The sequence below is a fragment of the Dryobates pubescens genome, chromosome 30 (assembly GCF_014839835.1).
Source record: "Dryobates pubescens isolate bDryPub1 chromosome 30, bDryPub1.pri, whole genome shotgun sequence".
NCBI classification, from domain to species: domain Eukaryota; kingdom Metazoa; phylum Chordata; class Aves; order Piciformes; family Picidae; genus Dryobates; species Dryobates pubescens.
The window spans coordinates 9,111,677-9,137,750 of NC_071641.1; the positions used below are offsets into that span (position 1 = coordinate 9,111,677).

General features: G+C 56.5%; 1 protein-coding gene across 2 annotated transcripts in view; it reads right to left on the reverse strand.

Annotated features, from left to right (window-relative positions):
- PRKG1 (protein kinase cGMP-dependent 1) overlaps nucleotides 1–26,074 on the reverse strand; it is a 287,512-nt gene that overhangs the window by 25,901 nt on the left and 235,537 nt on the right. For both annotated transcript variants that reach the window (XM_054174681.1, XM_054174680.1), the window contains exons 7-9: nucleotides 25,015–25,109; nucleotides 14,787–14,852; nucleotides 11,999–12,073 (exon numbers count right to left, since the gene is read on the reverse strand). In XM_054174681.1, coding sequence (XP_054030656.1) covers nucleotides 11,999–12,073; nucleotides 14,787–14,852; nucleotides 25,015–25,109 — 236 coding nt within the window. The remainder of the gene's footprint in view (nucleotides 1–11,998; nucleotides 12,074–14,786; nucleotides 14,853–25,014; nucleotides 25,110–26,074) is intronic.

Genomic DNA, 26,074 nt, shown 5'->3' on the forward strand with positions numbered 1-26,074 from the left:
TCCGAGCCCAGGTGCCCTCTGCGCGCCCGCCAGGCGCGCAGCTGGCCGCGCCGTGCGCCTTCCAGCCACCCAACCCTACGCTTGGGCACCTTCCAGGGAGCTTCTCTGGGGCTGAGGTGCTGGCTGGGCTTTCTTTTTGGTGCCTTTAAGATAAAAGTCTCTCACAGGAGTTTCTCTTGTCCAGAGGCTGGCCAGGAGTGTGTACAAATGTTTAAGGGAAGTGGCGAGATGAGGAAGGTCCTGGAGAGGAGTCCCAGCCAGGCTTTACGGCGCCGGATCCGAGGAGCCTGGGCCGGCGTGCACATGCCCGAAGCGGGGTGGCTTCAGCCACGCATCGACGCTCCCTCAGGAACACCTTCCCTTCTCCTCCTACAAACACACTTGGAGCAGGAGTCCCAACCCAGGAGGCGCCCCGGACGCAGCTGCTCTCCCCTTAAGCCCCGCTCCGCGAGTCCCGGGCGCGAGCTCCCCAGGCTGTCGCCCGCGGCAGCCTGCAAAGCGCACCCGGGCCAGGCGGCGCTTCCCGTGACCCGCCTCCCAAAATAGCTCTTGGCCAGCTCTGTGCTATTTTCAGGCAGGCTTGGAGCTTTGGCAGCAGGGTGTGAAACGGGAGAGAAGGCAGCCCATCGGCTTTGGGAGGATGGGTTTCCCAGCCCGGCGGCTTTGCTCCGGTCATATCTGCAGGGCTGACGAAGATTTTGCACAGTTTGCCCAAGCCTGAACCCCTCCAGCGTCAACCCACCTGCCCGGGATGGTGCTGTGCTGGGGCACCCCATCAGCAAAGCTGGAGCTGAGGGATTGCCAAGGGCAGAGAGGGACCTGGGGGTGGTGGTTGATAGCAGGCTGAACAGGAGCCAGCAGTGTGCCCAGGCAGCCAAGAAGGCCAAGGGCATCCTGGCCTGCGTCAGGAAGAGTGTGGCCAGCAGGGGCAGGGAAGTCATTGTGCCCCTGGACTCTGCTCTGGTTAGGCCACACCTTGAGTCCTGTGTCCAGCTCTGGGCTCCTCAGTTTAAGAAGGACATTGAGAGACTTGAAGGTGTTCAGAGAAGGGCAACAAGGCTGGGGAGAGGCCTTGAGCACAGCCCTGGGAGGAGAGGCTGAGGGAGCTGGGGTTGCTTAGCCTGGAGAAGAGGAGGCTCAGGGCAGACCTTCTTGCTCTCTCCAACTCCCTGAAGGGAGGCTGTAGCCAGGTGGGGGTTGGTCTCTTCTCCCAGGCAGCCAGCACCAGAACAAGAGGACACAGTGTCAAGCTGTGCCAGGGGAGGTTCAGGCTGGATGTTAGGAAGAAGTTCTTCCCAGCAAGAGAGATTGGCCATTGGGATGTGCTGCCCAGGGAGGTGGTGGAGTCACCATCCCTGGAGGTGTTTAGGAAGAGCCTGGATGAGGCACTTGGAGACATGGTTTAGTTGATTAGATGGTGTTGGGTGGTAGGTTGGACTTGATGGTCTCAAAGGTCTCTTCCAACCTGGTTAATTCTATTCCATTCTATTCCATTCTATTCTATTCCATTCTATTCTATTCCATTCCATTCTATTCTATTCCATTCCATTCCATTCCATTCCATTCCATTCCATTCCATTCCATTCCATTCCATTCCATTCTATTCTATTCTATTCTATTCTATTCTATTCTATTCTATTCCATTCCATTCCATTCCATTCCATTCCATTCTATTCTATTCCATTCCATTCCATTCCATTCCATTCCATTCTAGACCAACCTGGTCTGGTCTGGTCTGGTCTGGTCTGGCAGGGGGTGATCAGGAGCCACCCACACAACAGAATCCTGACAGTCAGCTGCTGAAGTCCCCTCTGCCTGCACAGCCTCTGGCTGGTGCCACCAGGCTTGCATGGGAAAGGAGTGGGGAGTGGGGCAGGGAGGGAGGCGCAGGGGGGCGCAGCTGGCCGGCTTTGCTCTGCTTCTTTGAAGCCACAGCAGCTGACAATGGCCAGCCAGCCAGAGCCATCAGCTGCTCCTTCTCCTGGGTGACTCTGCTGCAGGGGAAGGGCAGTGTGAAGCTCAAGCACCACGCTGGGCCCGTGCCCATCTGTCCCTCAGCGCACCTCGCCCGACACAGCTGCCTCCCACTCCACCGCGGCGCGGAGTCCGTTCGCTGACTTTTCAAACCACCTTCCCAGCCTCTTGCAAACCACAGCAACCCGGGGAGGGGAGAGAGAAAGCAGCCCCAGGGGTGAAGTCCAGAGGGGCGTCGAGAGAGGTGCAAGGCGACCTCTCCAGGCTCCAGACCTGGCGCCCAAGGGGCAGCGCTGGCCGAGGGAGGTGCTGCCAGGCTGCTGCATCGTTTGTGCTGCCAGCTGCTCCCCTGAGTGCTCCGCAGGCACAGCAGCCTGCTGCAGCCCCTGCTGGAAGGCAGGGCACACCAAGGGCACAGCAGCCTGCTGCAGCCCCTGCTGGAAGGCAGGGCACACCAAGGGCACAGCAGCCTGCTGCAGCCCCTGCTGCCCCCAGGGCATGGCAGTCTGCTGCAGCCCCTGCTGGAAGGCAGGGCACACCGAGGGCACAGCAGCCTGCTGCAGCCCCTGCTGGAAGGCAGGGCACACCGAGGGCACAGCAGCCTGCTGCAGCCCCTGCTGGAAGGCAGGGCACACCGAGGGCACAGCAGCCTGCTGCAGCCCCTGTTGGAAGGCAGGGCACACCGAGGGCACAGCAGCCTGCTGCAGCCCCTGCTGCCCTGGGGGCACAGCAGCCTGCTGCAGCCCCTGCTGCCCCCAGGGCACGGCAGTCTGCTGCAGCCCCTGCTGGAAGGCAGGGCACACCGCGGCCGCAGTGCAGCCCCTGGCACTGGGACTTGTTGAATGCCATCCTGTTGGCCTCTGCCCATCTGTTCAGTGGGTCGAGGTCCCTCTGCAGAGCCGTTCTGGCTTCTAACTGACCAACATCTGCTCCCAGCTTGGTGTCAGCTGCAAACTTGCTGATGACTGACTCAATGCCCTCATCCAGATCATCAATGAAGATGTTAAAGAGCACAGGGCCCAGCACTGATCCCTGGGGCACACCACTGGTGCCTGGCTGCCAGCTGGCTGTGGCACCATTCACCACCACTCTCTGGGCTCAGCCTCCAGCCAGTTCCTAACCCAGCTCAGAGCTGCTGTCCAAGCCAGGGGCTGACAGCTTGGCCAGGAGTTTGCTGTGGGGGACGGTGTCAAAGGCCTTGCTGAAGTCCAGGCAGACCACATCCACAGCCTGCCCCACATCCACCAGGCAGTCACCTGGGCATGGAAGGAGCTCAGGTTGGTCAGGCAGGACCTGCCCTTCCTAAACCCATGCTGGCTGGGCCTGAGCCCTTGGCCATCCTTCAGGTGCAGTTATTGCCCCCAGGATAATCTGCTCCATCACTTTCCCTGGCACTGAGGTCAGGCTGCCAGGCCTGGAGTGTCCAGGCTCCTCCATCCAGCCCTTCTTGTGGATGGGGTTGGCTCATTCTGTGCAGCAGATTGCTGAGGTGTGGCTGGCAGAGCACAAGGAAGCCTCAGACACCAATTGGATGCAGTTTTCTGTGCAACATCAATCCCAAAAGAAATCCCCAGATTCCCCAATGGAGCCAAAAGAGGAGGGAAGGCCCTGACTTGCCTGCTGACAGCAGGCACAGCTGAAGTCCTTTGATTCCCAGCTATAAAGCTCAAAGCCACTTCCAAGTCCTACAAAGGCAGCAGGAGCTAAGCACTTCAGCCCTGCAAAGCTGAAGGAGGAATCTCTGCAGCCACTTGAATATCAACATGGAAACTGCTACAGAATCACAGAGCCACAGAGCTCTTGGGCTGGAGAAGACCTCTAAGATCTTCCAGCCCAACCATCAGCCTAAGAACTTGAGTGCTGCCTTCAGCTCTGGGCCCTCCCTGCCAGAAGGAGCTTGAGGGCTGGAGCAGGGCCAGAGAAGGGCAAGAGAGCTGGGGAAGGGTCTGGAGCAGAGGGCTGGGGAGGAGCAGCTGAGGGAGCTGGGGGTGTGGAGTGTGGAGCAGAGGAGGCTGAGGGAGACCTCCTTGCTCTCTGCAGCTGCTGAGAGGAGGCTGCAGCCAGCTGGGGGCTGGGCTCTGCTCCCCAGTCTCAGGTGAGAGAAGGAGAGGAACTGGCCTGAAGTTGTGCCAGGGGAGGCTTAGGTTGGAGCTGAGGAACAATTTGTTTGGTGCCAGAGTGGTCAGGGCCTGGCAGAGGCTGCCCAGGGAGGTGGTGGAGTCCCCATGGCTGGAGGTGTTGCAGCAAGCTGTGGCCATGGCAGCTGGGGCCATGGTGGGGTTGGGCTGGTGCTGGACTGGAGGAGCTTGGAGACCTCTTCCATCCCAACCACTTCTGTGATTCTCTGCTTCTGAGAGCCTGTGGCCAGGTACCAGCTCCCACAACGCTTTTCATAGGACTTTTTTGGTTACTGAAGCCCAGTTTTGTCATCTACCCTTCCAAACCCTGCCAGAGCTTACAGTCCACTCCTGCAGCTGACAGGAGAGGAATCTTCTCCACAGGGCATGTCAGAGAGCAGCACAGAGAAGTTCACATCTAGATCAACCAGAAGCATCCTGCAGAAGCTCCCAAGCTCTCCCCCAAGGCTGAAGAGTTTCCTCCTCAGTGCAGTGGGTGCCTTCCTGCAACCACCCTGCCCAAAGCAGTACCCCTGTCTGCTGTGGAGCACCTGGGGCTCTCTCCTGCTTCTGTACAAGACACACTGCTAAGGAGTGCTTTGGCTCAGCCTCCTCCTGGGCATGCACAGGCCATCACATGCAGGAAGCCAGAGACCTCAGGGGGCTCAGAGGTAACCAGCTCCCCAGATGCCCCCTGCCGTGGCAGCAGCAGCCCAGCAGCCCCAGCCAGGCCTCTGCACAACGGCTGGCATGCAGAATGGCAGGGCAGGAGCTGGCTCCTCACACTGCTGCATCTTCCCAGCCCTTCCCCCGAGGGACTGCCTCCTAGGATGGCCATGAGTGAGCCACAGCCCAAGCTCCTTCCTCCCCAGGCCGCCAAGGCAAATACCTAACAAAACCCTGGCCTGGGGCAGCTCTCAGGAGGCAGAAAATGAGAGGAGCAAAGGTCTGCACTCAGCCAGCTGCTCAGGACTGCTCTCACACAGGCCAAATGTGCCAGGAAACAGGGGACACCTGCTCCCAAACTGGCATCTCCACACAGGGCTTGGCTCCTTTCCACCCTTCCGCTGCCAGCCAGACCTAAACAGCACCCAAACGGGAACCAGCCCCCAGTTCCCTCACCCAGGGGGCACAGGAATGGGTTTGGGTGGATAGATCCTGAATGGGGGGAAGCCTTCCTCTGAGATGAGGGGCAACAGACACCTGCCCAGTGGTTCTGCCAGCCTTATACCCTGTTGGGTCAGCTGGCATGATGCCTGCAACACCCAGAGCACAGAGCAGCCTTCCAGTACCTGCAGGGGCTCCAGGAGAGCTGGGGAGGGACTTTGGACAAGGGCTGGGAGTGCCAGGCCCAGGGACAATGGCTTTGAGCTGGGAGAGGAGCCTGGCCCCAGCCTCTTGCCCCCCACAGCTCCTTTAGCTCTTGCTGAGCATTGCTCAGCTGCCCTCTGGGGCTGCTCTCCTGCAGGCTCTCAGCCCCAGGGCTCTCAGCCTTTGCTGCTCCCAGAGCTGCTCCAGGCCCCTCAGCAGCTTTGCAGCCTGCCCTGGACTCTCTCCAGCACTTCCCTGGCTCTCCAGTTGTAGCCTGGCTAGGGCAGAGTAGAGGGGGTCACACTCTGCCTGTCACACTCCTCCTCATGCCCCCAGGGACCCCTGGCCTTCCTGGCCACAAGAGCTCTTCATGTGACAGGGCTCCAGCTCTTTATTCAAGCACAGCCCCAGCAAAGATGAAAGACACCTGGGCCAGAGCTGCTGGGTGAGGAACATGAGTTGTCTGCCTACACAGGAGACAATTCTGAGTGAGAGAGCCAAGATGTTTTCCACCAGGGCTTGAGTGAAGGTGGAATGGAGGCAGAAAGCCAATAAGCAGAGAGTACAATCAAAAGAGAGCAGCTCAGCAGAGCCTGGAGCATGAAGGCACCAGCATCTGGACTTCAAGCCCCACTGCCACCAGAGGTCAACATCTCCAGGTGGTTCTGGTGCTGACAGGAGAGAAGGAGCACAGGGGCCCTGGTCACCAGAGCAGGCAGGCTCTGCTTGGCTGGGCAAGCACCAGGCAGCTGCAGCTTTCCCAGTGTGAAGGTTGCTGTCCTTGTCTCTGTGCCATGGGAGAAGCTTTCCCTTGCCACATCCACGTTTGAGAGCCCTGGGGCTGTTGAGCCTGGGGAAGAGAAGGCTGAGAGGGGATCTGATCAATGTCTACAAATACCTGAAGGGTGGGGGGCAAGAAGTAGGGGCCAGGCACTTGTCAGTGGTGTCCTGTGACAGGACAAGAGGTGATGGGCACAAACTGGAGCCCAGGAACTTCCACCTGACCACGAGGAGAAACTTCTTTGGTGTGCTGGAGGCCTGGAGCTGGCTGCCCAGAGAGGTTGTGGAGTCTCCCTTCAAGCCCCACCTGGATGTGTTCTGTGTGCCCTGCCCTGGGTGCCCCTGCTCTGGCAGGGGGTTGGACTGGGTGATCCCCAGAGGTCCCTTCCAGCCCCTCTCATTCTGTGTCTCCATGATCATGGAAAGGAGAGACCAGGCCAGACTTTGTTAGTGGCTAAATTACTGTGCAGGGATGAACCTCAGGAGTCCCTGGATGGAGAAGATGGCAGCACAGGGAATTTGTGTGGCTGGAGCTCAGGGTGTTGGCTGCCCCCTCCCTTTCCTTGGCCCCAGCAGCCCCTGCAGACAGCAGCTGTTTGTGCTGGGATTTATGAGCTGCAGTAGTGACTCCATCTGGAAGTGATCTGCACTGAGAAGGTTCTGCTGCTTACTAAGGAACCTCCCTCATGACCTAGAGACCAACCTGGATGGTGTTTTTTTTTCTCATCAGGATCCATTCAGATGAAAGCCATCAGTTTGTACTCTCATGACTGTGTGGAAGCTCCTACAGCAGCTTCAAAGGTGACTCAGCTTGGGCACAGCAGCAGCTCTGCCTTGGGGTTTCCTAGACAGCCAGGCCTCCTTGAGGCAATACAGCATTCTGCCAGCTCTGCTTGGCAGGGACTCCTGGGCAGCTTTCCAGGGCAGCACTGGCACAGCCTTGTGCTGGGTGTCCTGGCTGCCAGTGCAGGCCTGGAGTCAGGTGTTCAGGATGTGATCCAAAGGTGCCCAAGCAAAACAGAGACACCTACAACCCTCACAGCCAGGATGCAGCCACCTAAAGCCATGGTCATGGAACCCTAGAAAGGTCTGGGTTGGAGGGGACATCCAAAGCTCACCCAGTCCAACCCCCTGCACTCAGCAAGGACATCCTCCACTGGCTCAGGTTGCCCAGAGCCCTCTCCAAGCTCCCCTTGAACATCTCCAGGGATGGAGCCTCAACCACCTCCCTGAGCAACCATGGCTGCAGACCATGGATTGAGAGTCAGAGTGAGGATCTGGCTTTGAGAACAGCCCCAGGTGCTTCTCTGATGGGGTAAGAATACAAAAGAAAACCTCAAAAACCAGGGGAAAAAAACACCAAAAAAAGGACTTTAGAAGACAGAAAGAAAAATGATTGTGTAAGAGGCAAAAAATATTCCTTTGGAAGACAAGAAGTGAAAGAACTTTGTGAGAAGGCAAAAACAATGATGGGGTATGAGGGAAAGGAAAATGATTTTGTAAGAGGGAAAGGAAAGTGATTTGATGAGACTAAGAGTAAACTGATGTTGCAAGAGGGAAAAACAGAACTCTTATGAAAGAGGAAAAATAAAATGGTTGAATAAGAGGAAAAGTAAAACCATTAAATAAGAGGAAAAGTAAAATGAATAAGAGGAAAAGTAAAATGGTTGAATAAGAGGAAAAGTAAAAGGATTGAATAAGAGGAAAAGTAAAAGGATTAAATAAGAGGAAAAGTTAAATGATTGAATAAGAGGAAAAGTAAAATGATTGAATAAGAGTAAAAGTAAAATGATTGAATAAGAGGAAAAGTAAAAGGATTAAATAAGAGGAAAAGTGAAATGACTAAATAAGAGGAAAAGTCAAATGATTGAATAGGAGGAGAAGTAAAAGGATTAAATAAGAGGAAAAGTTAAATGATTGAATAAGAGGAAAAGTAAAATGATTGAATAGGAGGAAAAGTAAAATGACTAAATAAGAGGAAAAGTCAAATGATTGAATAAGAGGAAAAGTCAAATGATTGAATGAGGAAAAGTAAAACCATTAAATAAGAGGAAAAGTCAAATGATTGAATAAGAGGAAAAGTAAAATGATTAAATAAGAGGAAAAGTAAAAGGATTAAATAAGAGGAAAAGTGAAATGACTAAATAAGAGGAAAAGTAAAATGATTAAATAAGAGGAAAAGTAAAAGGATTGAATAAGAGGAAAAGTAAAAGGATTGCATAAGAGGAAAAGTAAAAGGGTTGAATAAGAGGAAAAGTAAAATGGTTGAATAAGAGGAAAAGTAAAATGGTTGAATAAGAGGAAAAGTAAAAGGATTGAGTAAGAGGAAAAGTAAAAGGGTTGAATAAGAGGAAAAGTAAAATGGTTGAATAAGAGGAAAAGTAAAAGGATTGAGTAAGAGGAAAAGTAAAATGACTAAATAAGAGGAAAAGTAAAAGGATTAAATAAGAGGAAAAGTAAAAGGATTAAATAAGAGGAAAAGTAAAAGGATTAAATAAGAGGAAAAGTAAAATGACTAAATAAGAGGAAAAGTAAAAGGGTTGAATAAGAGGAAAAGTAAAATGGTTGAATAAGAGGAAAAGTAAAAGGATTGAGTAAGAGGAAAAGTAAAATGACTAAATAAGAGGAAAAGTAAAAGGATTAAATAAGAGGAAAAGTAAAATGACTAAATAAGAGGAAAAGTAAAATGATTAAATAAGAGGAAAATTAAAAGGATTGAATAAGAGGAAAAGTAAAAGGATTGAATAAGAGGAAAAGTAAAAGGATTAAATAAGAGGAAAAGTGAAATGACTAAATAAGAGGTAAAGTAAAAGGATTGAATAAGAGGAAAAGTAAAAGGATTGCATAAGAGGAAAAGTAAAAGGATTAAATAAGAGGAAAAGTGAAAGGATTAAATAAGAGGAAAAGTGAAAGGATTGAATAAGAGGAAAAGTAAAATGACTAAATAAGAGGAAAAGTCAAATGATTGAATAGGAGGAAAAGTAAAATGACTAAATAAGAGGAAAAGTCAAATGATTGAATAGGAGGAAAAGTAAAACCATTAAATAAGAGGAAAAGTCAAAGGATTAAATAAGAGGAAAAGTAAAAGGATTAAATAAGAGGAAAAGTAAAAGTATTGAATAAGAGGAAAAGTAAAAGTATTGAATGGGAGGAAAAGTAAAATGATTAAATAAGAAGAAAAGTAAAATCATTGAGTAAGAGGAAAAGTCAAATGATTGAATGAGGAAAAGTAAAACCATTAAATAAGAGGAAAAGTCAAATGATTGAATAAGAGGAAAAGTAAAATGATTAAATAAGAGGAAAAGTAAAAGTATTGAATAAGAGGAAAAGTAAAATGATTGAATAAGAGGAAAAGTAAAAGTATTGAATAAGAGGAAAAGTAAAAGTATTGAATGGGAGGAAAAGTAAAATGATTAAATAAGAAGAAAAGTAAAACCATTGAGTAAGAGGAAAAGTCAAATGATTGAAGAAGAGGAAAAGTAAAACCATTAAATAAGAGAAAAAATCAAATGATTGAATAAGAGGAAAAGTCAAATAATTTTCCAGGCCAAAACTCAAACTGATTTTGCTGGAGGAAGAAGTCAAAGGAAATTCTAAGGAATGAAAAGAGGGACAGTAGAATGAGTTCATGCAGCAAAAAAATGGACATATTTGGCAATAGGAAAGGTCAAACTAACTGAAGAGAAAACCTGTACAAAAGGTTGTGTAAGACCAAGGCCAAAATGTCTTCGGTGGAGGGAAACGTCAAAGGCATCGCTGAGAAAAAAACCCTGCAACGATTCTGCAGAAGTGAAATGCTTCTGTAAGAGGGAAAAGCCGAAGGGCTCGACAGGAGGAGCGGTCCAAGGGCTTCGGCCCCGGCTGCCGGCTCTGCAGAGCCTCCTGCTGAGCGCTGCCGCAGGCTGCTGCCCGGCACCCCCTGCCCGGCAGCTCCCCGGCAGCGCCGCGGGCGGGGGGCAGCCGCAGCACCGAGGGGCTGCAAGCGGCTCAGCAGATGTCCCCCGGCCAGGCAAGCAGTGGGTGGAAAAGAACGGCAGCCCCCTCTGACGGGAGGATTGCAGATGAGTAGCGTGGAATCATGGAGAAGCTGGAGAAGCCCTGGGAGCTCACCCGGTGCAGCACCAACCCACCCCCACCACGGCCGAGCTGCCACGGCCCCGGGTGCCATGGCCACAGCTTGCTGCAACACCTCCAGCCATGGGGACTCCACCACCTCCCTGGGCAGCCTCTGCCAGGCCCTGACCACTCTGGCACCAAAGAAACTTCTCTGCCTCTCCAACCTTACCCTCCCCTGGCACAAATTTCAGGCCAGTTCCTCTCCTCTCACCTGGGACTAGGGAGCAGAGCCCAGCCCCCAGCTGGCTGCAGCCTCCTCTCAGCAGCTGCAGAGAGCAAGGAGGTCTCCCTCAGCCTCCTCTGCTCCACACTCCGCACCCCCAGCTCCCTCAGCTGCTCCTCCCCAGCCCTCTGCTCCAGACCCTTCCCCAGCTCTCTTGCCCTTCTCTGGCCCTGCTCCAGCCCTCAAGCTCCTTCTGGCAGGGAGGGCCCAGAGCTGAAGGCAGCCCTCAAGCTGTGGCCTCCCCAGTGCCCAGCCCAGGGCACAAGCCCTGCCCTGCTCCTGCTGCCCACACCATTGCTGCTGCAGGCCAGGCTGCTGCTGCCCTTCTTGCCCCCCTGGCCACTGCTGGCTCCTCTCCAGCTGCTGCCACCCAGCACCCCCAGGGCCTTTCCTGCTGGCCACTTTCCAGCCCCTCTGCCCCCAGCCTGGAGCCTTCCTGGGGTTGCTGTGACCCAGGTGCAGCACTCAGCACTTGGCTTTGTTGAACCTCATCCCATGGCTCCTGCCTGGGCAGATCTCTCTGTAGAGCCTCCTCCCCTCCAGCAGCTCAGCACTGCCACCCAGCTCAGTGTCCTCTGCTCCACACCAAGGCAGATGTAATATTCATTCCAAAGTGCCAAGCATAGAATCACCAAGGTTGGAAAGACCTCAGAGATCATCAAGTCCAACCTGTCACCACAGACCTCATGGCTAGACCATGGCACCAAGTGCCACATCCAATCCCCTCTTGAACACCTCCAGGGATGGGGACTCCACCACCTCCCTGGGCAGCACATCCCAATGGCTAACAACTCTCTGTGTAGAACTTCTTCCTAACCTCCAGCCTAAACCTCCCCTGGCACAGCCTGAGACTGTGTCCTCTTGTTCTGGTGCTGGGTGCCTGGGAGAAGAGACCAACCCCCACCTGGCTACAACCTCCCTTCAGGTAGTTGTAGACAGCAATAGGTCTCCCCTGAGCCTCCTCTTCTCCAGGCTAAGCAACCCCAGCTCCCTCAGCCTCTCCTTGTAGGGCTTGGACTCACACACCTCCATTCCCTGAACCCCTGGGAAGGATGCACTGCCAGCCATCCCTTGTCTCAAACACATCTGGACTTTCTGCAGCTGTCTGCCAGAGCTCTCCAAAGAAGCAACCAAGTTCCCTCCCTCACCCGAGCTCTGCAGGCTCTGGGATTCCTCACAGCATTTGGAGCCAATCACTTTGTGACACAGATTTGCAGAGCCAACCTCTCCCTGGGCTCAAAGATGATGACTGAGACGGACCTGAGGGCCATTCTTAGTGGTCACCTGAAGACAGCCACCTCCCTCTGGCTCTCCTGTGCTGATGGGGAGGTCCAGAGAGACAGGAGGTGGCTCACCCAGAGGAACATGCAGGGAGCAGCCAGCTCCCTACTTCTGAAGTCATTTAGGGCTCTTGTGCTGGGGGACCACGCTGGGCTCTCACTTGACTTCACCCTGCCCACCACAAGCAGGCACTTACTTTGCTTTTGCTTCTGCATCTTCATAGGCCTTGTTGGAAACATCATCCAGGCCACCAATCAGGTGCTTGAAGGAGCTGTGAAGACAAAAGGACACTATGAGAGGAAGGGTCTCCCTGTGGGAACCAGCAAGGCCCAGCACTGCTCCAGGAGCAACCCCTGCTCACTGGCAGGCTGCTCTTAGGTCTCCCTGGAGCCTTCTCTTCTCTAGGCTGAACACCCCCAGCTCCCTCAGCCTGGCCTTGTAGGAGAGGTGCTCCAGCCCCCCTGATCATCTTGGTGCCCCCTTGGAATGGAGGTGACTGGAGCAGGTGTGGGTGAGGTTTGGATGCTTTGGCTTGCCCTAGGGTGGGATTCAGCACACCTTGATAGGTGGAACCAGGTGGTGGTCAGGGGCAAGTAAGGTGAGTGTGAGAGTGTCAGTGCAGGGTGGTGCATAGAGAATGCTTCTGTGCAGCACCAGGAGGGGTTGCTTAGCCTGGGGAAGAGGAGGCTCAGGGCAGACCTTACTGCTGTCTGCAACTCCCTGAAGGGAGGTTGTAGCCAGGTGGGGGTTGGTCTCTTCTCCCAGGCAGCCAGCACCAGAACAAGAGGACACAGTCTCAGGCTGTACCAGGGGAGGCTTAGGCTGGATGTTAGGAAGAAATTCTTCCCAGCAAGAGAGATTGGCCATTGGGATGTGCTGCCCAGGGAGGTGGTGGAGTCCCCATCCCTGGAGGTGTCTAGGAAGAGCCTGGATGGGGTGCTTGGTGCCATGGTTGAGTTGATTAGATGGTGTTGGGTGATGGGTTGGACTTGATGATCTCAAAGGTCTTTTCCAGCCTGGTTTATTCCATTCTGTTCCATTCTATTACCTCTTGCTGCTTGGGATGGCCATGACTGACCAAAATAGGGCCAGGCATCTGCTGGCAAATGTGACCTCAAATGTGCTGAAGAAGGCCTGGAAATTCAATAATCACAGAACCCCAGCCTGGTGAGGGCTGGAAGGGTCCTCTGGAGACCATCCAGTCCAACCCCCCTGCCAAGGCAGGGGCACCCAGGGCAGCTCACACAGGAACCCACCAAGGGTGGTTGGGAGGCTCTCCAGAGACAGAGACTGGAGCATCTCTCTGGGCAGCTGGCCCCAGGGCTCCAGCACCCTTAAGCTACAGAAGCTCCTCCTCATCTTCAGATGGAACTTTTGATGCTCCAGTCTGTGCCCATTGCCCCTTGTGCTGTCACTGGGCACCACTGACAGACCCAAACTGATTTGCCCAGCTCCTCTAGGGACAGAAGGCACTGACATGAACCTCCTCTGGAAGTTCTTCATCTCTCCAATGAAAGCCTCAGGGTCAATCTGCCAATGTGGCTGCTGAGTCCCATGGTGATGAGGTGCCACCACCACATCCCTGTCCTCCAGCCAGACCTTCTGTGTTTTCAAATCCAGAATGCACTGTGTTGGAAGGCACTCTCCAAGGGCACCCTGTCCTGCAGGCAGCAGGGCCAGCTCCAGCCAGAGCAGGCTGCCCAGGGACACAGCCAGGCTGAGCTTCAATGGCTCCAGGCATGGAGCCTCCAGCACCTCCCTGGGCAGCCTGTGCCAGTGTCTCCCCAGCCTCCCTGTGCAGAGCTTCCTCCTGATGGCCAACCTGGCTCTGCCCTGCTCCACTTCCAAACCATTGAGAGATTGAGAGTGGAGGGGAGGAAGAAATGTAGAGGTCCAGATCTGGAGCCCTCAGCACAGCCCAGCCAGGGAGCTGCTGGAGCAGGGCCAGAGGAGGCCACAGCAGTGCTGGCAGGGCTGGAAGCCCTCTGCTGGGAGGCCAGGCTGGGAGAGTTGGCCTTGGGCAGCCTGCAGGGGAGAAGGCTCCAGGCAGACCTCCTGCTGGCCTTGCAGGGCTCCAAGGGCCCAGCAGAAAGCTGGGGACAGACTTCTGAGCAGGGCCTCTTGGGCCAGGCCAAGGGGGGATGGTTTGGGCTGCAAGAGGGAGCTTGAGAGTGGAGAGAAGGAGAAATGGTTGGTGCTGAGGGTGGGGAGAGCCTGGCCCAGGCTGCCCAGAGAGCTGGGAGCTGCCCCATGGCTGGCAGCAGTGCAGCTCAGGTTGGTTGAGGCTGTGAGCAGCCTGCTCTGCCTGGGGCTGTCCCTGCTGGCTGCAGGGGGCTTGGATTGGATGAGGTTGAAGTCCCTTGCAGCACAAATCAGGCTGGGGTTCTGTGGCACTAGGCAATGTTGATTTTCCTCATTCAGGACAACCTCTGCAGAGTTTCTCATCCCTGCCTAAGTCTTGGCAAGTTTTCTGCATGCTAAAATCTTACATGGAGTGGGTTGGGTTGGAAGGGACCTCAAAGCTCATCCAGCAGGGACACCTCCCACCAGCCCAGGCTGCTCAAGGCCTCATCCAGCCTTGCTTTGAACACCTCCAGGGAGGGGATATCCCCAGCCTCTCTGGGCAACCTGTTCCAGTGTCCCACACGAGTACCAAAGGTCCAGGTCTCTGCAGCCCTTGGCTTTTGAAGAGTCACTGAGCAAGAAAAATGAGCAAGCATCAACTGTATAGAGGAAAAGGTAAATGGGAGAGAGAGCTTCACAGCCACAGAAATGCTGGGTGAGAAGCAGCAGAACCTCCTGAGAGCTACCAAAAAGGAGCTGAGACCCCATAAGGGCATGAGGTGGCAGATCATTGTTCAAGAGATTGCTCTAGCCCAGTTAACACCAAATGACCTCCCTGGGGACCCAAGGCTCCATCTGGGGAAGGCACCCAGGGGAGCTCCAGCCCAGCCCAGCCCCAGGCAGGGGATGGATGTACTCACTCTCTGTCTATGACCAGACAAGTGACTGCCTCAGCTGCGATGACGTTGGCCGTCCTCACGTCCTCCCTGAAAGAGACAACAGCAGAAGGACCCTTGCTTCAATCAGCTCTTTTCTTTGCATCACCAGCTTTTGATGTCCAAACCTTTGGCACTCCTGGAGCCCTTCAGGAACACATGGCTAGGTCTCAACATGAATTTCTGCACCTCACAAGAGCAAAAGCGCTGGGCCCCACAGCTGGTCCCTGCCTGGGTTTGCAGTTCATGACCTGGACAGGCTTCAAGCACACCAAAGCTAAAAGCCAGCCCCCTGGGGGAAAAGAAGCAGCAGGTTGCTGTGAATGGACAGCCAGCCACACCAGCAGCCAGCCACACCTCTCATCTGCTCCAGGCACAGCCATCTCTAACATGCACACAAAGAGCTTGGCCAAAATATCAGCAACTGCAATGAACATTTTGTGGCTCTTCAGCCTGGAGAGGAGAAGGCTCCAGGCAGACTCAGAGCAGCCTTGCAGGAGCTGAAGGGTTCCAGGAGAGCTGGGGAGGGACTGTGGACAAGGGCTGGGAGTGCCAGGCCCAGGGAGAATGGCTTTGAGCTGGGAGAGGAGAGGTTGAGAGTGGAGAGGAGGAAGAAATTGTTGGCAGTGAGGGTGGGGAGAGCCTGGCACAGGCTGCCCAGGGAGGCTGTGGCTGCCTCCTGCCTGGAGGTGTTGCAGGCCAGGCTGGATGAGGCCCTGAGCAGCCTGGGGCTGGTGGGAGGTGTCCCTGCCCCTGGCAGGGGCTTGGAGCTGGGTGAGATTTGAGGTCCCTTCCAACCACAACCATTCTGTGGTCATCCAGTCCAACACCAACCCAACCATCAACCATGGCCCCAGCTGCCATGGCCACAGCCTGCTGCAACACCTCCAGGCATGGGGACTCCACCACCTCCCTGGGCAGCCTCTGACACTCCCTGACCACTCTGGCACCAAACAAATTGTTCCTTAGCTCCAACCTAAGCCTCCCCTGGCACAACTTCAGGCCATTGCCTCTCCTTCTCTCACCTGAGACTGGGGAGCAGAGCCCAGCCCCCAGCTGGCTGCAGCCTCCTCTCAGCAGCTGCAGAGAGCAAGGAGGTCTCCCTCAGCCTCCTCTGCACACTCCACACCCCCAGCTCCCTCAACCCTGTTCTCCAAATCCAAATGCTGTGTGTAGGGCAAGCACAGGCAAAAGAGACCCAACCCTCTGAAACAGGAGTAATGAATTCAGCCTGGAACCCTCTGTCCATCCCACTGAACACTGAAAGATGCTGTTGGAAGCAGCAGCTCCCTTCTTGGAAGGCTGCAAGGATTAGCATAGCAATACAGTGACAGAACCCAGTGGTGGCTGCTAGAGAAACACTCCCTGTCCCCTGAGGCATTCAGTGAGTCACTGGAATGGCTTTGGAGCGATCTTGGGCATCTTGCAAACAGCAGGAGCAGAAACACAACCCCAGAATCACAGAGTCACAGAACACATCCAGTGGGCAGAGCCCTCCAAGCTCACCCAGCCCCAGCCCTCCACCCAAACCCTGTCCCTAAGCACCAGCTCCACACACTGCTGGAACACCCCCAGGGATGGGGACTGCAGCACTGCCCTGGGCACAACACTCCAATGGCTGAGAGCCCTTCCAGGGCAGGAATCTTTGCTGAGCTCCAGCCTGAGCCTCCCCTGGGGCAGCTTGGAGCCATTGCCTCTGGGCCTGTCTCTTGCCACCAAGGAGCAGAGGCTGCCCCCTCCTCACTGCAGCCTCCCTGCAGGGAGCTGGAGAGAGCAAGGAGGTCTCCCTCAGCCTCCTCTTCTCCAGCCTGAACACCCCCAGCTCCCTCAGCCCTCCTCCAGCCCAGGGGCTCCAGGCCCTTCTCCAGCCTGGCTGCCCTGCTCTGGACAGGCTCCAGCCCCTCAGGGTCCTTCCTGCAGGGAGGGCCCAGGGCTGAACCCAGCACTTGAGCTGTGGCACAGGGGGATGCTCACCTCCTGTCCCTGCTGCCCACCCTGGTCCCTGATCCAAGCCAGGAAGCCTTTGGCCTTCTTGGCCCCCTAGGCACTGCTGGCTCATGGTCAGTGGCTGCCAACCAACACCCCCAGGTCCCTCTCCAAGCTGCAGCTTTCCAACCACACCTCCCCAAGTCTGGAGCTCCCCATGGGGCTGTTGTGACCCAAAGCAGAACCGTTCCTGCTACAGCTGACACTGGCATGGTGCCTTGGAGTGGATCCTCACTGCAATCAAGTGTGTATTAGAGCTCATTAATCCCCCAAGGTAAATGAAATGATGGCAATTAGAAGGAAAGGGAAGGAAGCAGTGGAGGAGCAGCAGATGATTATGAGCTTGTGCAGCTTTGGTAAACACAGGGAGGAGAAGTGCTGATGTGTAATATCCCATGAGGGTGCTGGGGTCTTAATGCCTGAACCCAAGGATTCCAGCTTTGTTGGTCATTAATTCCAGCCAAACCTGAACACATTTCCCATTATCCCAGATGCCTTCCTGCAGGAGCAAGGCAGTTTATCTCTTTTCAGTTGTGCAGAGAGGATTTTCATGACTGCAGGCAAGGAAAACACAGCCACTGGCTCACAGACTCACAGACTGGGTTGGGTTGGAAGGGAGCTCAAAGCTCAGCCAGCTCCAAGCCCCCTGCCATGGGCAGGGACACCTCCCACCAGCCCCAGGCTGCTCAGGGCCTCATCCAGCCTGGCCTGCAACACCTCCAGGCAGGAGGCAGCCACAGCCTCCCTGGGCAGCCTGTGCCAGGCTCTCCCCACCCTCACTGCCAACAATTTCTTCCTCCTCTCCACTTTCAATCTCTCCTCTCCCAGCTCAAAGCCATTGTCCCTGGGCCTGGTACTCCCAACCCTTCTCCACAGTCCCTCTCCAGCTCTCCTGGAGCCCTTCAGGTCCTGCAAGGCTGCTCTGAGGTCTGCCTGGAGCCTTCTCCTCTCCAGGCTGCACAGCCCCAACTCTCCCAGCCTGGCCCCACAGGGGAGCTTCTGCAGCCTCTGCTCATCTTGGTGGCCTCCTCTGGAGCCTCTCCAGCAGCTCCAGGGCCTTCTTGTGCTGGGGGCCCCAGAGCTGGAGGCAGTGCTGCAGGTGGGCTGTGAGCAGAGCAGAGCAGAGGGGCAGAATCCCCTCCCTGTGCTGCTGCTCTCCCTGCTCTGGCTGCAGCTCAGCACTCAGCTGGCTCTGGGCTGCCAGGGACCATTTCCTGGCCAAGCTGTCAGCCCCTGGCCTGGGCAGCAGCTCTCTGAGCTGGGTTAGGAACTGGCTGGAGGCTGAGCCCAGAGAGTGGTGGTGAATGGTGCCACAGCCAGCTGGCAGCCAGGCACCAGTGGTGTGCCCCAGGGATCAGTGCTGGGCCCCAGCCTGGTCAATATCTTTATTGATGATCTGGAGGAGGGGATGGAGGCCATCAGCAGGAAGTTTGCAGATGACACCAAGCTGGGGGCAGGAGTTGATCTGTTAGAGAGTAAGAGAGCTCTGCAGAGGGACCTTGACAGGCTGGGCAGATGGGCAGAGGCCAACAGGATGGCACTGAACAAGTCCCAGTGCCAGGGGCTGCACTTTGGCCACAGCAACCCCAGGCAGAGCTACAGGCTGGGGGCAGAGTGGCTGAGAGCTGCCAAACAGAGAGGGACCTGGGGGTGCTGACTGACAGCTGCCTGAACATGAGCCAGCAGTGTGCCCAGGGGGCCAAGAAGGCCAATGGCATCCTGGCCTGCATCAGGAACAGTGTGGCCAGCAGGAGCAGGGAGGTCATTGTGCCCCTGGACTCAGCACTGGTTAGGCCACACCTTGAGTCCTGTGTCCAGTTCTGGGCCCCTCAGTTTAGGAAGGACATTGAGAGACTTGAAGGTGTCCAGAGAAGGGCAACAAGGCTGGGGAGAGGCCTTGAGCACAGCCCTGTGAGGAGAGGCTGAGGGAGCTGGGGTTGCTTAGCCTGCAGAAGAGGAGGCTCAGGGGAGACCTTCTTGCTCTCTCCAACTCGCTGCAGGGAGGTTGTAGCCAGGTGGGGGTTGGGCTCTTCTCCCAGGAAGCAAGATCAGAACAAGGGGACACAGTCCTCTTGGAGGGCCCAGAGCTCAGCACAGCACTCCAGCTGTGGCCTCCCCAGTGCTGAGCACAGGGGGATGCTCACCTCCTGTCCCTGCTGCCCACCCTGGTCCCTGATCCAAGCCAGGAAGCCACTGGCCTCCCTGCAGGGAGCTGCAGAGACCAAGCTCCCTCAGCCTCCTCTCCTCTGCAACTTGCCACCTGCATATCACCCCCTGCACACAGCAGTAAAAGGCTTCCTGTTCATACACTTATTGAATGCTCTGCCTTGGAAGGGAGCTCCAGAGCTCAGCCAGGCCAGCCCCCTGCACTCAGCAGGGACATCCTCCACTGGATCAGGCTGCCCAGAGCCCTGGCCAGCCTCACCTGGAATAGCTCCAGGCATGGAGCCTCAACCACCTCCCTGGGCAGCCTGCTGCAGTGTTCCAGCAGCCTCCTGGGGCACAACTTGTTCCTCACATCCAATCTCAATCTGCTCTGCTCTGCTTTGAAGCCATTGCCCCTGCTCCTGTCCCTGCAGGCCTTTGGGAACAGTCTCTCTGCAGCCTTCTTGTAGCCCCTTCAGGCACTGCAAGGCTGCTCTGAGGTCTCCCTGGAGCCTTCTCTTCTCCAAGCTGAACAGCCCCAACTCTCCCAGCCTGGCCCCACAGCAGAGCTGCTCCAACCCCCTGAGCATTCTCATGGCCTCCTCTGGAGCCTCTCCATCAGCTCCAGGTCCTTCCTGTGCTGAGGGCTCCAGAGCTGGATGCTGTACTCCAGGTGAGGTCTCCCCAGAGCAGGCTAAAGTGGTAATCATAAAGAGACATCCCCCTCCCTGCTGACTGTGAGGGATGCCAGGAGGGTGGATTTGGCCATGGGTAAGGTCACCCACTGAATTCTGCCCACACAAGCAGATCAATCACCCCTGGGGCTTCGACATCCCATCCTACAAGGTTCCACCTGCTGTGAGTGAACAACAGCCTCTGAGCAGAGTCTCTCTGCTCTGAAAGCCCAGCCCAGGCTTTGCCTCCCTGCCTGAGATGGCCCAGCTGCCTCTGAGCACCTGCAAGGGGCCTGGGGCCTGGCTCTGCTGGCAGGCAGCTGCATTCCCCCATGGTTCCTGGGCACACATGGCAGCTAACTCCCTGGGCACACAGCCTGCTGGCTGCTTTGGCTGCACACTCCACATCTGCCCCAGGAGAAAAAAAGAGTGGTCTCCCCCCCCTGTGTGCTCAGAGATGAGAGGGAATTTCATGCCACTGATTTACATATTCTCTTTGGAGAGAGAAGGGAAACATCAAACATGTTCCCTGCCCTGGCACATCCTCCAGGGAAGCGTGGGCTGGATGAGCAGCCAGCCAGGGGGGCTGAAGGACACAGCTCAGAGGGCTCTCATCAGTAGGGCAGAGCTTAGTTGGAGGCCTGGAGCTTGTGGTGTGCCCCAGGGGTCAGCTCTGGGTCCAGTTGAGCTCAACACCATCATCAATGACCTGGATGAAGGGACAGAGTGGAGCCTCCCCCAGCTGCCTGCTGGCACAGCACTGGCAGCAGAGGCTGACAGCCCTCAGGCTGTGCTGCCAACCAGCCAGGCCTGGGCAGGCTGCAGGGCTGGGCAGAACCTCCTGGAGGTCACCAAGGGCAAGGGTAGGGTCCTGCCTCTGGGGAGGAAGAACCTCCTGCAGCAGGACAGGGGAGGGGAGACCTGCTGGGAAGCAGCTCCAGGGAGCAGCACCTGGGAGTGCTGGGGGCCAACAAGTTGCCCAGGAGCCAGCAAGGTGCCCTGGTGGCCAGGAAGCCACTGGAGTGTGGGCAGCAGGGCAAGGGCAGAATCCCCTCCCTGTGCTGCTGCTCTCCCTGCTCTGGCTGCAGCTCAGCACTCAGCTGGCTCTGGGCTGCCAGGGACCAGTGCTGGCTCCTGGGGACCCCCAAGGCCTTCTCCTGCAGGCTGCTCTCAGCCACTCCTCCCCAAGCCTGGATCTGAGCTTGGGACCCTACCCCTGCCCCAGGTGGTCCATGCTGTGTCCTGACCTCAGTCCTGCAGCCTCACTGACCCCCAGTCCTGGCTGCTGGAAGCCCAGCAGGCAATCTCCATCCCTGCCCTCACCATGCAGGGCTCCTGGGCAGGCTCTTGCTCCACCTTGCTCCATCCTTTCCCCCTCACCTCCTGATCAGTGGGGTGCCTGAAACATCACAGACACCCCCCCCCCCCAGGAAAAAACCCAACCCCAACCAACCCCAGACTGCTGTCTGCTAGGTGGTGGCTTGGGGAGTTAGGGCAAGCAGCAGGGCAAACCTTCCAGCTCTCTGTGCAGGAGTCTGGAGCAGCTCCTGAACAGCAGGAGCTGTTGGCAGCCAGCTGAAGGCACTTGGCAGCAAGCTCCTTCCCAAGCCAACACAACAACCCTTGAGTCTGATGAAGAAAGTGCTCTTGGAGACAGAGAGTGACTCCCTCAGCCATGCAGGGGGGCTGGCAGCACTGGCACTCAAGAGGGCTGTGGCAGCAGTGCTCTGAGCCTCCCTCACCTGGGCAAGAGCCAAGCCCTGCCCAAGGCTCTGGAGCCCCCCCAAAGACAGAAGCCCCTCCAGGCAGTCATTTTGGTAGTATTAATGACTGCCCTGCTGTGCCCCTGGGAGATCTATCAGAGCAAAGGTCCCACAGGCCACCTCTCCCACTCCAGAGGCCTGCAGGACAAAAGCCAGCCCCTGCAGGGACCATATGGTGACACCAGCTGGGTGTCCCTTTGCCTCCTTGCTTCCATCTGTCCAGGCTTGTGAGCTCCCACCCTCCAAAGCCTCTGGGAGGGTTTTGTCTCAGGGCTTTGCCAACAGCTCAGCCAAACCCTTTAAAAGCCTGTGGGGCTCTCTGTGCCCAGGGCCATGGCTCACAGAGCAGCAGCCACCACTGCCTGCTGGGCAGGCCTGGCTTTGCCATACAGAGTGGGTCAGGGTGGAAGGGGCCTTGGAGACCACCCAGCTCCAGCCCCCTGCCATGGGCAGGGACACCTCCCACCAGCACAGCTTGCTCCAGGCCTCATCCAGCCTGGCCTGCAACACCTCCAGGCAGGAGGCAGCCACAGCCTCCCTGGGCAGCCTGTGCCAGGCTCTCCCCAGCCCCAAGGGGAAGAATCTCCTCCTAATGTCTCATCTAAATGGAGCTCCTTCCCATCTGAAGCTATCAGCTCTCATCCTGGCACTCCCAGCCCTTGTCCAAAGTCCCTGCCCAGCTCTCCTGGAGCCCCTGCAGGTACTGGGAGGCTGACAGAAGGTTTGCTCAAAGCTTCTCTTGCTTTCCTGGAGGGGTTCAAGAGGGGATTGGATGTGGCACTTGGTGCCATGGTCTGGCCATGAGGTCTGTGGTGCCAGGTTGGACTTGGTGATCTCTGAGGTCTCTTCCAACCTTGGTGATTCTGTGAAGTCTCCTGCCAGGGCTCTGACTGTTTCCTTCCTCTGCTCCTCACTTTTGCTGGGGAGATCAACCCTTCCAAGGACCAACTTTCCATCATGGTTTGGCCTAGCAGAGATCCCTGACCCCAGAGCATGGCCAGGAGGTTGGATGTGAGCAGGAGGAGAAAGTTGTTTGGTGTGAGGCTGCTGGAGGCCTGGAGCAGGCTGCCCAGAGAGGTTGTGGAGTCTGCTGGTGTGGAGAGCTTCCAACCCCCCCTGGGTACTGTGCTGCTGGGCAAGCTGCTGGGGGTGCCCTGCTGGAGCAGGGGCTGGGGGATGCCCAGAGGGGCTCCCCTTCCAAGCCCACCCTGCTGGGGTCCTGTGTGATTCTGTGACTCCATCTGTGCTCCACTGTGGACCTTCCCAGAGAGAGTTGTTAGCCCTTGGGATGTGCTGCCCAGGGAGGTGGTGGAGTCCCCATCCCTGGAGGTGTTCAAGAGGGGATTGGATGTGGCACTTGGTGCCATGGTCTAGCCATGAGGTCTTGCACTGATCCTGCACTGTCTCACCAGTGCCCAGCCCCAGCAGTGCCAAGCTTGCCCACTCCCATTAGCTAAAGCTCCAAGGGTCCTTTGGGGCTGTGCTCAGCCCCACTGCTAGGACAAGAAGCAGCAGCCTCAGGGTTTCACCAGGGCAGGTTTAGGTTGGTCATCACAACATTCTCTTCCCCTAGAGAGCTGTCAAAGCCTGGCCCAGGCTGCCCAGGGCAGGGGTGGAGTCCCCATCCCTGGAGGGGTTTCCAGGCTGTCTTTCCAGGCAGCTGTGCTCTGAGGGCCAGGGGTTGGTGCCCTGGCAGTGCTGGGGTAAGGGCTGCACCCAGTGGTCTTCCACATCACTGCCAACTAATCTTTACCTCCACAGGGCTCCTGGATTGAAACCTACATTGTCCTGAACTAAATTCCTGCCCTTTCCTCACCCTCCTCTCCTGCTCCTCTGCTTTACAACACCCCAGGTGTTCATCCTGAGCAGCTCTTGGAAAGGGATTTGGATTTTTCTCTTCTTTTAGGCCATCCCAAAGGCAAATGTTGAGATGAAGCCAAGGCAACTCCCCCCCAGCATCCCCCAGGGGCAAGGAGGCAACCTGAGCACAGCACCACTGCCCTCAGCCATCGACTGCCAGGCAAGCAGACACAGAGCAACCCTCCAGAGGGACAAAGCACCACAGGTGCTGGCCCCCAAACACATGCTCAGGGAGGACAGTGCAAGGATCAATCATTTCCTGATGCCTGCAGAGATGGAGGGATCTACATCTGGCCACTCATAGTCTCACAGTATCAGTCAGGGTTGGAAGGGACCACAAGGATCATCCAGTTCCAACCCCCCTGCCATGGGCAGGGACACCCCACACTAGATCAGGCTGGCCACAGCCTCATCCAGCCTGGGCTTAAACACCTCCAGGGCTGGGGCCTCAACCACCTCCCTGGACAACCCATTCCAGGGCTTCACCACTCTCATGGGCAAGAACTTCCTCCTCACCTCCAGCCTCAATCTCCCCACCTCCAGCTTCATTCCATTCCCCCCAGTCCTATCACTACCTGAGATCCTGAGCAGTCCCTCCCCAGCCTTCTTGCAGCCCCCTTCAGATACTGGAAGGCCACAATGAGGTCACCTCAGAGCCTTCTCTTCTCCAGACTGAACAGCCCCAACTCCTTCAGTCTGTCCTCACAGGAGAGGAGCTCCAGCCCTCTGCTCATCCTCCTGGCCCTTCTCTGGACACCTTCCAGCACCTTCAGATCCCTCTTGCAATAGGGGCTCCAGCACTGGAGGCAGTACTCCAGGTGGGGTCTCCCCAGAGCTGAGCAGAGGGGCAGAATCCCCTCCCTTGCCCTGCTGGCCACACTTCTCTTGCTGCAGCCCAGGCTCTGCTTGGCTTTCCGGGCTGCAAGTGCACACTGAGAGCTCCTGGTGAGCTTCTCCTCCCCCAGCACCCCCAAGGCTCTCTCCTCAGGGCTGCTTTCCAGCCAGTCCCTGCCCAGCCTGGATTTGTGCCTGGGGTTGCCTCAACCCAGCTGCAGGACCCTGCCCTTGGTCTTGTTGAACCTCCTGAGGTTGGCTTGTGCCCAGCTCTCCAGCCTGCCCAGGTCCCTCTGGATGGATCCCTTCCCTCCAGCCTGTCTGCTGCACCACACAGCTTGGTGTCATCAGCAACCCTGCTGAGGCTGCACTCAGTGCTGCTGTCCATGGCACCCACAGAGATGTTGAACAAGCCTGGTCCCAGGGCTGATCCCTGAGAGGCTCAGCTTGTCCTTGGCCTCCACTGGGACATGGACCCATGGACTGGCTGGACTGGACTGCCATCAAGCCAGTTCCTTATCCATCTAGTGAAGCCAGTTCTGTACCCATCTAGTGGTCACCATCACACCCATGTGTCACCAGCCTGGAGAGCAGGCTGTGGTGTGGGACAGTGTCAAAGGCTTTGCTCAGGGCCAGCTAAAGGACATCAGCTGCTCAGCCCTCAGTTATTAATGTTGTCACTTTGTCACAGAAGGCCACCAGGCTGGTCAGGCAGGATTTGCCCTTGGCAAAGCCATGCTGACTGCTCCCAGTCCCAATCACTCAGCTGCAGGACAAAGCTGATCTCTCAGGAGGGGGCTTGCAGCAAGGCCAGCTGACAATGCCCAGCTCCAGAAGCCTCAGCCCGCTCCCCATCCCTTGCCAAACTGCAAGGGAGGCCTCTGCAGGCTCCAAAGGCTCCTGTTAAACTGAGTTGGCTCAGAGGAGAGCTGGGCCAGGAGGAGCACTTACCCTTGCAGAGCTTTCTCTCCAAACCAATCTCCCTTCCCGAGGGTACGGAGGAACACCGGATCCTCGCTGGGGGAGTCCTCACGAGTGACATTCACCTGGGGAAGAACCAAGAGGCCCCAGCCTTTAGCACTCCAGTGAACAGATCAAACCCCTTTGCTCAGAGAGGGATTTGCCAGCTCCCAGCTCCCTCAGGAAAGCCTCTGCTCTGCACCACCTGTGGGGCTGCATCGTGTTGCAGAGCCCTGCGCTCCTCCCGCAGCACGGCCGAGGGAGCAGCCCAGGAGGCAAGCAGGGATTGGGCACAGGGGGCCTGCAGCTCCTGGTACCAGCAGCACCACAGCTGAGGCTTCTGGGGGCTGCAACCTCCAGGCCTCATCCAACCCAGTCCTACCTAGCTGGCAGAACTGTGCCAGGCTCTCCCCACCCTCACTGCCAACAATTTCTTCCTCCTCTCCACTCTCAATCTCTCCTCTCCCAGCTCAAAGCCATTGTCCCTGGGCCTGGCACTCCCAGCCCTTGTCCACAGTCCCTCCCCAGCTCTCCTGGAGCCCTTCAGGTCCTGCAAGGCTGCTCTGAGGTCTCCTGGAGCCTTCTCCTCTCCAGGCTGCACAGCCCCAACTCTCCCAGCCTGGCCCCACAGGGGAGCTTCTGCAGCCTCTGCTCATCTTGGTGGCCTCCTCTGGAGCCTCTCCAGCAGCTCCAGGTCCTTCTTGTGCTGGGGGCCCCAGAGCTGGAGGCAGTGCTGCAGGTGGGCTCTGAGCAGAGCAGAGCAGAGGGGCAGAATCCCCTCCCTGTGCTGCTGCTCTCCCTGCTCTGGCTGCAGCTCAGCACTCAGCTGGCTCTGGGCTGCCAGGGCCCAGTGCTGGCTCCTGGGGACTTTGTCACCCCCTGACACCCCCAAGGCCTTCTCCTGCAGGCTGCTCTCAGCCACTCCTCACCCAGCCTGGATCTGTGCTGGGGATTGCCCTGAGCCAGCTGCAGGACCTTGCCCTTGCTCTTGTTGAGCCTCCTGAGGTTGTCCTGGGCCCAGCTCTGCAGCCTGCCCAGGTGCCTCTGGATG